The following is a 10,065-nucleotide window of genomic DNA, read 5'->3' on the forward strand; positions in this document are numbered from 1 at the left end:
AATGAAAAGAGGTACAGGTGGTATGTGTATGCTTATTAATGAATGAATGGTTATGCTTTTACAAGTCTTTATGATGTTGTCTCCCTCTCAAAATAAGTTTTGAACAAAAAAAAGTTTTTATTATTTGAATTTAAAATTCTTATAGTTCCCATTTCCTTCTCTCCATCTCAGTTCTCCTGTCTGTTGCCAGATATTTTGATACCAATAAAAAAATCAATATAAAACACTGAACAAGGCACATGCTCACCTATGCATGAATGATTGTTGCAAGATACTTGAGACTGATAGCACCAATCTGAAAGGAAACCAAGTTGACTTATTGCAAACTAATTTATATGTAGTGTAATATATTAATCACATTTAATTGATTGCACATGTACATGAAAACAGACAATGACCAATGCATGTTTTCTATATTTAGGTCAGTCAGTTAAGAAGATTTTAACTGCTCATCTAAAACCTTCAAAGGCATTTAATTCCGTGTTTTAAATCTGCTTATCCACACATGTATTATTTTATGCAACAAAGTTGTATTAATTACAAATCAAAAATCAACAACTCTCATTATCAGATTCTCATAAATCTTGATGCACTTCGTAAACGTATAATTCTTGCAGGTCTTATATACAGTCCTAAAATTAACATCTAAAATGATATATTGATGGACTACTTAAATTCAGCAGCATCAGGTTTAACAGTAAATCTGTTTTTATGATAAATAAGATGACATTTTCACAACTGAACACACTTACCTGCACTTGAAGCAAACCTGCATAAAATAGCAAGTACAAAAAAACAGAGCACATTCATCCTTAGTATTTGGATAAAAAAAATCCACCTGAATGATCAATCCAGCTAATGAACAGGGGAATGTATTTTATGATAGGATACTTTGGAGGTGCATTTTATAAGAGCACAGTGACCCTCCCTTTCCCGTGTTACTGCACAAAACCCATACAACTCATTTCTATTCGAATGTATCATATATTCTTCTTACTTAGGAGTAATTTAGTGTGTCCAATGTACTCTAATCTAGTCATGATTACAAAGATCTTCTCCACCCATAACAAACTTTCACTTGTTTTCAAATAACACATATTATCAGTTATTATCAGTTATCAGCTTATCACTAACTAATGAATAATGTGGTCTCCACCTTTGGAGCAGTAAGCAAACGTGACAACAGTTAAATGAAGTGACTGACAACATAATCAAAAAGTTACATTTCATTACCAGGTTTTGAGCATAATGTAACATTTCAATACACCTGTGAATAAAATGTATGGCAGATCGCTAGTTATACAGACTCTGATTTGAAATAGTCACGCCATCTAGTGGTGACTCTGAGACAGCATATTTGGGGTCATAAAACATTTAGACTCTACCTAAAATCCTGACTTGGCCGGGAATTTCCAAATTGCCTAAAAAATGTCAAATTCTTTTTTTTTTTTAAATTGCAGACCTCATACCGTAGGCGTGTTTATAGTGGTTTGACTGTAGGTAGATTCCACCTTCTCGCACGCCACAATAGACTGATTATATGCAATACCTGCACGCTATTGGTCAAACTGCTTTTTAATCATTACCATCACCAAGCATGAAAAAGATAGGAAAACAAAGCCAAAACCGGACTTTTCAGCCAATTTAGAAATCCCGGCCAAGTCGTGTACGTGAAAACGAGGATGTATGGCGACCCTATTTAAAATACAGCAACAAACAGCGATGTAGGCTAAAGATTAAGCTAATCGTGATGTAAAAGTTTTCTGTTCAAACATCATTTATGGGAACTTAAATGACAATTTATTGATTGATGTTGATTGTATTTTAAATGTCTGAAATCTTTGACTGAATCTTCATAAATTAAAAAAATGTGTATTTAATGACTATAAAATGCAGCTACAATGAAGGCATTTAGCTTGTCTTACAAACTAAAGGCAAAGATGATAATTGAATTAACCCTAATTTAAACCCGTCTGGATAATACCCATCGTTTCAGGCAGTTAGTTAAAAGACGCTATCTATACCATGGCACTTATTTCAGGACTTAATCTTGTTTTGTACAGAAATAGGTGTAGAAAGCATGTCCTCAGCCACTCTTGCTTGAACAGTGAGAATACATTTTATAGGACGCAGTTGTTAGCACAGAAACAGCTGTAAAACACTATAAAGTTCATGGTGGAGTTGATAATGGATCCATTGGTCTCAGTGGATTGCATAATGAGTGATTTGTGTGTCTGATAAAAGGGAGGCAAACAATGTCCTCTAGATTTGACCTTTAGATGCAACCTTCAGATTTCATAAGCTCCGACGTTAGTGTATCACACACACATGCTGGATATGCAAGCTGCTGCAAATGTTTTGAAATAAAGTGATTGATTTTTTTTCAGCTTCAGGAACTTTTATGTCTCGGGTATTGATTTTTATTACAACTGATAGATCTTCAAATGACAACTCTTTTCTTTTTGATATATGAAGGTCACACATAACAAATGAACTGGCTTAAACTTGTAATCATGCCACTTTCACTGAGGTGCCCAAACTTTGCATTATGAAAAATCGAATTCACTTGCGGTATATTCTCTAAAGTTCAAAGCAAAAATAAAACAAAAAGTGCTAAAACACAAAGAGAAATTATAAATGAAGATGGTATTGTCCCTCCTATTTTTATGGCATAATATGGCGAGGAGAGCCAAAGCAAAGGTCATCTTGGGCCAACTTTGGCCCGCGGGCCCTAGTTTAGGCATCTATTAACTATGTTTGCATACCTTTTATGTGTAGATTTGATTGTTTTACCCTTGGCACAGACACAAATGTGCAATCATAAAATATTATATGATTTATTAGTAAAAAAAATATGAATTACTATATTTCAAAAAAAAAATTACTACGACTTTTGCCTCAATAAACTCCTAATTTGCTGCTCATTAATAGTTAGCAAGGTAGTTAAGTTTAGGTATTGGGTAGGATAAGGGATGTAGAACACGGTCATGCAGAATAAGCAGTAATAGGCATGCTAATAAGCAACTAGTTAATAGCGAGAACTGGTCCCTATACTAAAGTGTTACTGTGAACTGCCAGCCATGAAATTAGCAAGCAGGAAAAAGGCCATTTTGCGCCAAAAATGTTAGAAAATGTTTTTCAGTCGTTAAGAACACTATTGAACATAATACATGAGATGAGCTGGAAATGACACAGAGGAAATGATCATGATTAAACTAAACTATAAACTAAACTAAACTAAAATAAAGACAGAATTATCCTGTGGTTCATGTATATACACACAGTTGGACATTATTATTAGACAAATTAAATAAACTCGTGAAAATGTTAAAAAAAAAAAAAAAAGTATGTTTACTTTCTAAACTTCACCAGCGCTAAAACTGCCAATATTTGAATAATCACCCAGTTACATATCATGGGATGTCCTAAATCATGTTTGACTAGTTTTTTTTTTTTTTTACAACACTAGGTACATCATTGTACATCACAGAGAAGTGTCTGCACATCCCCCACTTCCTTCTGTACGTGTCAAACGAGAGAAAAAAAAAAAGAAAAAAGTATGTTTACTTTCTAAACTTCACCAGCGCTAAAACTGCCAATATTTGAATAATCACCCAGTTACATATCATGGGATGTCCTAAATCATGTTTGACTAGTTTTTTTTTTTTTTACAACACTAGGTACATCATTGTACATCACAGAGAAGTGTCTGCACATCCCCCACTTCCTTCTGTACGTGTCAAACGAGAGTTTGAGGTTTGGGTTGTCTACACAACAAGTCCATCTCCTGTACATCATGTTCAGGAGAATAAGAGAGCGGCCTCCTGTTTATCAAACTACCACGCACTCAGGGGAGACTGGGACTAAAGTGTTTAATTCAAGCATCGGAGGAAAGTGACACAGAAGAAAGAGTGTCTGATGCGACATTGTATTCGCTAATCTCACTTCAGGTTATGCACATAATATTTCAAACGATCTATAACTGTTTTACTTATCAGCATCTTAATGTACAATTAGCAAGCCATGATTTTGAATTACACTCGTCGTACATTTATATGACACAATACCACACCCTCATATTGGACTCAAATTATATGTAATATGCTGATGAAACAGTGTGGTTTTGTACAACATAGCAACCACCCCTCCCCCTCAGGAAAGAGCACTACAAGTGCCGCCAACAAGATTATATTCAAGTTAATAGGAAGCTATTCATAAAAACACACACAAAACAAGTGTAACATCTTCCACCGATGATATTTTCTCACCGACCAGCACCGCTGTTTTTAAAATGACGGAATAGCATGTTTTTAAAGCCAGGCAGTCAGACTATGTGGAAGCCTGATGCAATCTGATCACATGTTTACTAGACTTCCTCTTTATTTCTTTGTGTGATTTTTATGTATGCTAATGACCAAGTGCTTTTTCTCTCATTTCTGATCTGTCTTTTATCGGTTAAAATGCCCTTAAAAGGAATTGATTGGAGTCCGTCTTCGAACGAAACTCACTGTAGTCCAATAGGCGTGCATTTGTGCTTCTTTAAGACAGCGACTGCAGGGCCTCTTCCTGTGGTTTGCACCATGTGGCCTAAAAAGTGTTAAAAGGCGACAACTTCTTTCTCTTTTCGCTGTTGTTTCCGGGATCAAGCAGGCAGAGAACTGGTAAGTCACTGCTCTTCAGTTTAATCTAAAACATTGGATAAATGTGACTATTTTTCTGGTTTTATGAACTTGGTTAAATGATAAAGGGTGGTAAACTGCTTGATGTAAGTGAATGTAATTAGGTGAATTTGCTTGAACTTACTAATAGAAGTTAATCATTAACAAAAGTGAATACACTCAATTTTTTATTAAAACATCAATTCTTTTTTTTTTAACTAGATCAAGCTTTAATAGTCAATTCCAATGGTTCACACTGAATCCATTTCACTTGCACTTTTTATACAAAGCAGCAAAAGTGGAGGCATTATACATTGCTTTTTTTTTTTTTTAGATTAGTTAATTACACATGTAATATTTAACTTTTAACTACAGCACAGGCAAAAAATAATGATTCTAAACTTCCTTATGATGTACAGTGACTCACTATGAACAATTGAAGCTGATGCAGCTGAACATCCAACCATATTAAAACATGATCCGACTTATTCAACTACATCATTTTAATCTAATTTTCATTTTAGGTTTAACAGATAGCTGTAAAATTAACATTCGGAGCACATGGAGATAAGAGGAAGCGTGCAAAGAAAGGATTGGAGCGCGAAGAGAAGAGGCGGGAACATCAGTGCAGTCACTCATAAAGTAGACAGCACTACTAAAGGTCTCTACACAGTGTAGTGTTTCCTACTTTATGGATGAGTGTACTGTTTGCTGCGAAGGATCGATCTTATGGAGAACCAAACGATGCTGAATCTGATTGTCTTGTTTATTAAATATGAATAAAGATGGTGTTTCAAGACTGATTGCAATGCAATAATGTTTTGAGTGCATTTGTCTTTATATGTGCATGTTAACTTGTATCAAACAACTTTGAATTCATGAAACAGTAATAAAATGAAGGTGAAATGTGTAAGTGTGTACATATAGTCTGTTGTTAAACTAACACCAGTGCAGTTGCTGTGTACAGAAAGGACATTACAAAAATAGCTCAGTATTGAAAAGAAGACACATAAAACAATATAAAACAATAATTCTTAAATTACCATTATTGTCCTTTAAGGCTATAATGCACTAGCTGCTATCAAAAGCTCTTGTATAAATCGGAAATTAATTTCCTTTTATGTATTCAATTGATGCTAAGCATAGTGGAAAGGTCAAGTGCATTTAGAGACATGATACGTCATGCACATTACAGGAAACAAGACACGTTATATGTAAAAAAAAAAAAGCTGGAGTTGGATTCTGTAAAGTGGGTTCTATTCACAATCGGAGGTCACTCTCCTGTTCCTGATTTCTGACTGCTCAGTTCTTTTAGTCCCAAGGCAGGGCTTGCAAAAAGTTTGATGGCACAAGACCTCGGTAACCATGTAGATCTCCCTGGATCAATATAAAACAGTCATTCTTTAACTTACGACCTTTACAAAAACGCATGCGTGGTAAACAGAGTCCTAATACTTACATAATAAAATCCATCACTGTCCATTTCTCCAAAAACATATATAATGTCTCCTGCACGAAAGGGAAGCTCATCCTAAAGAAGAAAACAACCAAAACACACAGATTTAAAATTCGATTTGATATTTTAAAATTAAATTATTGTATATGTATTTAATAGTCTAATAGGCTAGTTCAAGCAACTAGCTATCAATAAATCAATACATATCTAAGATGTGTGAGTGAATGAATAAATGAATGAATGAATGAATGAATAGACAGATAGATAGATAGATAGATAGATAGATAGATAGATAGATAGATAGATAGATAGATAGATAGATAGATAGATAGATAGATAGATAATATATTGCTTGTATTATATTATAATATGCTGTCAATTAACAAAAAGGATTTTTTGTATTTTGTATTTATTGGAAAAAGCAATAACCTCAATATCCATGTTTGGAGAACTTTCCCATGGGTCATAATCAAAAATGGCCACCATCCTGTGGACCTTCACACCATCCGGCACACTAGATGTTTCGCTGGGTGCTAAAATTAAAAGTACAAAGTTCATTGGTCTGAAAAAGCGAGGTGTGCTGTGATTGGCCAGCTATCCAGTGTGTTGTGATTGGCCGAATACCTCAAGCATGTGACGGAAATGTTACGACCCTTACCATACTGTGTTTCCATGTGTCCCGGCACAACGAGACAAAAACATTAAAACCCATTACAAACGATCAGCTCTAGACATGACGAAGCGGATATCATCCTCTTGTGGAAGGCCAAACAAAGTAGTTTTGCTTTCACAATGAAACACAGTGCCTTCACGACATGGCGGCAGCAACAATACAACAGCGAGAATAAAAGTTATGCCTTTCTTTGCGTCAACATTTGGGCAGTATTATGTAAATCTTCCCACACAGTGACGTAGACATGTGGGGGCGTGTTTAAACGAGGCGTTTTAGGAGGGTTTGGACAAGTTTTAACTTTTATAAAGAATATCTCTTTGGATTTGAGACTTTAGTCTTTGCAACTTTACAGATCTTCTTTATGCACCAATAGCTTGTAACACTCCAAAGAGAAAGGAAAAATTTAAATAGCATCATATGACCCCTTTAAATATATGGCTAGGTTAATCAAACAAACAGAAAGAGATATCAATGTAAATGCTTGCCTATGGAAGGCGTCTCCTCTGGTAAAAACCCCTGCTGGAACAGACGGAGTTTGAGCTCTACGTCTTCCACAGGAATCTCAGAAACCATGTTGCTCGGCACAAAACCGAAGTGTCCATCCGTCTCTCCGCTATAGAAGCCGTCAGCATCTTTATCTCCATATACCTACAAAAGAGCACATCACAGCATGAGCCAAGTAGGACAGAAATGATCTAAAGATCATGCGTTTCATGCATTTAGTAGGTTCATGTAAGATGCGAAAGTTAAATTTAACTTATTATGGAGTTCCGAATAATATTTAATCAGGATACGAGAAGATCCCAAAAATAAATATCTTTACTTTAATGATCTGTCCTTGTTCAAAAGGCAGTTCCTCCTCCATTGTTTCAGGGTTTGGTGACATCACCGCAGGGTTGTATGAGAACAGAGCCACAAAGAGACGAATATTTGGTTCAAACATATCTCTCTCGGATTCCCACTTCTCTGTATCTTCTGGTGTAGCAACCCTAAGACCATCTGGATACAGAAAGACATCCAGCCCAATCATTCCAGACTTCTTTCTCTATGTCTGCGACTGTCCAACTGATGTCCCCTCAGTAGGCAGACAGGTGGTTAGCAAACACCCATATGCTCACTATAGTTTTAGCATTAAGAGCGATAGCCAGGCTAATCTGCCTCAGACTAATCCTCTTTGAGGAAATGAATCAGTTTTACCTGAGACATCCCCAACTAAAAACCTGACACGTCAAATGGTTATCAAGTCCATTTTTTAAGAAAGTTTTCAAAACGCTTTAGTGAATGAACAGATTTCACATCATGGTGTGAAAGGGGCTTGAAGCATTGAGGAACTGGAATAACACTCTACCAGTGGATTTGGCACAGTCCTGCTGCACACAGTCCTGCCGATTAGCTGAGCCATCCGTTCTGAACTGTGCCAAGTAGAGCTAGTTGTTAAGCACATTATCGTCACGGAAGTAACCCTGCAAGTCCCTTTCACCTTTTCAGGACAATCCTTCGCAGTCAACAAAAGGTTTGCATGGGTCAACCTAAGGAAACAAAAAAACATTGTGGAGATATTGTATAAATGCCATGTTATGGGAGAGAACTTGACTAACTGTTCTACTGTTGACTGGTGAGGTAAAACAGCATCTATTCTATTCTGGAATTTTCTAATTGTATTTACCATATTCTTCACAATTCCATATTCTGACACACTTATTGAAGGTGTTCATAACACTAGCTAATAGTCAAAAGTTTGTTATTTATTTATTTGCATGTTTTTGAAAAAAAAAAATTCTCTTATGCTCACATCTTTATTTTTTATATTGTTTATTTTATATAAGGTTGCATTTATTTTATCAAAAATATTTAAAAAAACAGTAATATTGTGAAATATTATTACAATTTAAAATAACTGTTTTCTACTATAATATACACTGAACAAAATTATAAACGCAACACTTTTGTTTTTTCCCCCATTTTTCATGAGCTGAACTCAAAGATCTAAGACTTTTTCTATGTACACAAAAGGCCTATTTCTCTCAGATATTGTTCACAAATCTGTCTAAATCTGTGTTAGTGAGCAATTCTCCTTTGCCGACCTTATCGGGGTCTCGACCTGACTGCAGTTCGTCATCGTAACCAACATGAGTGGGCAAATGCTCACATTCGATGGCGTCTGGCACTTTGGAGAGGTGTTCTCTTCACGGATGAATCCCGGTTTTCACTCTACAGGGCAGATGGCAGACAGCGTGTATGGCGTCGTGTGGGTGAGCGGTTTGCTGATGTCAACGTTGTGGATCGAGTGGCCCATGGTGGCGGTGGGGTTATGGTATGGGCAGGCGTATGTTATGGACAACGAACACAGGTGCATTTTATTGATGGCATTTTGAATGCACAGAGATACCGTGACGAGATCCTGAGGCCCATTGTTGTGCCATTCATCCACGACCATCACCTCATGTTGCAGCATGATAATGCACGGCCCCATGTTGCAAGGATATGTACACAATTCCTGGAAGCTGTAAACATCCTAGTTCTTGCATGGCCAGCACTCTCACCGGACATGTCACCCATTGAGCATGTTTGGGATGCTCTGGATCGGCGTATACGACAGCGTGTTCCAGTTCCTGCCAATATCCAGCAACTTCGCACAGCCATTGAAGAGGAGTGGACCAACATTCCACAGGCCACAATCAACAACCTGATCAACTCTATGCGAAGGAGATGTGTTGCACTGCGTGAGGCAAATGGTGGTCACACCAGATACTGACTGGTTTTTGGACCCCCCAATACAGTAAAACTGCACATTTTAGAGTGGCCTTTTATTGTGGCCAGCCTAAGGCACACCTGTGCAATAATCATGCTGTCAAATCAGCATCTTGATATGCCACACCTGTGAGGTGGATGGATTATCTCGGCAAAGGAGAAGTGCTCACTAACACAGATTTAGACAGATTTGTGAACAATATTTGAGAGAAATAGGCCTTTTGTGTACATAGAAAAAGTCTTAGATCTTTGAGTTCAGCTCATGAAAAATGGGGGCAAAAACAAAAGTGTTGCGTTCATAATTTTGTTCAGTGTATTAGAATACAATTTATTTCTGTGATGAAAACGTTGAATTTTCAGTACCCATTACTCTAGTTTTCAGTGTAAGTGTCAGAAAAATAATTCTTCAGAATTCTGAAATGTATTAAGATTTCATATATATATATATACAGTGGGTACGGAAAGTATTCAGACCCCCTTAAATTTTTCACTCTTTGTTATATTGCAGCCACTAAAATCATTTAAGT

General features: G+C 36.4%; 1 protein-coding gene and 1 long non-coding RNA gene across 2 annotated transcripts; one reads left to right on the forward strand and one right to left on the reverse strand.

The window, feature by feature from the left end:
- Window positions 1–3,724: 3,724 nt before the first annotated feature.
- On the forward strand, window positions 3,725–5,457 carry LOC107582612 (uncharacterized). Its single transcript, XR_001608966.1, has 2 exons — window positions 3,725–4,661; window positions 5,183–5,457. It is a non-coding gene; the product is annotated as an uncharacterized lncRNA (long non-coding RNA).
- On the reverse strand, window positions 4,603–7,906 carry LOC107582611 (RIMS-binding protein 2-like). The gene is made up of 5 exons (XM_016268524.1): window positions 7,611–7,906; window positions 7,273–7,435; window positions 6,544–6,647; window positions 6,118–6,189; window positions 4,603–6,035 (listed from the first exon to the last, which is right to left on the reverse strand). Exons 1-5 carry the CDS (start codon window positions 7,815–7,817, stop codon window positions 5,970–5,972), a joined length of 612 nt encoding a protein of 203 aa, XP_016124010.1. The 5' UTR covers window positions 7,818–7,906; the 3' UTR covers window positions 4,603–5,969.
- Between the last annotated feature and the right edge of the window lie 2,159 nt (window positions 7,907–10,065).

This window comes from Sinocyclocheilus grahami, unplaced genomic scaffold, assembly GCF_001515645.1.
Source record: "Sinocyclocheilus grahami isolate Dianchi unplaced genomic scaffold, SAMN03320097.WGS_v1.1 scaffold46.1, whole genome shotgun sequence".
Lineage (NCBI taxonomy): Eukaryota > Metazoa > Chordata > Actinopteri > Cypriniformes > Cyprinidae > Sinocyclocheilus > Sinocyclocheilus grahami.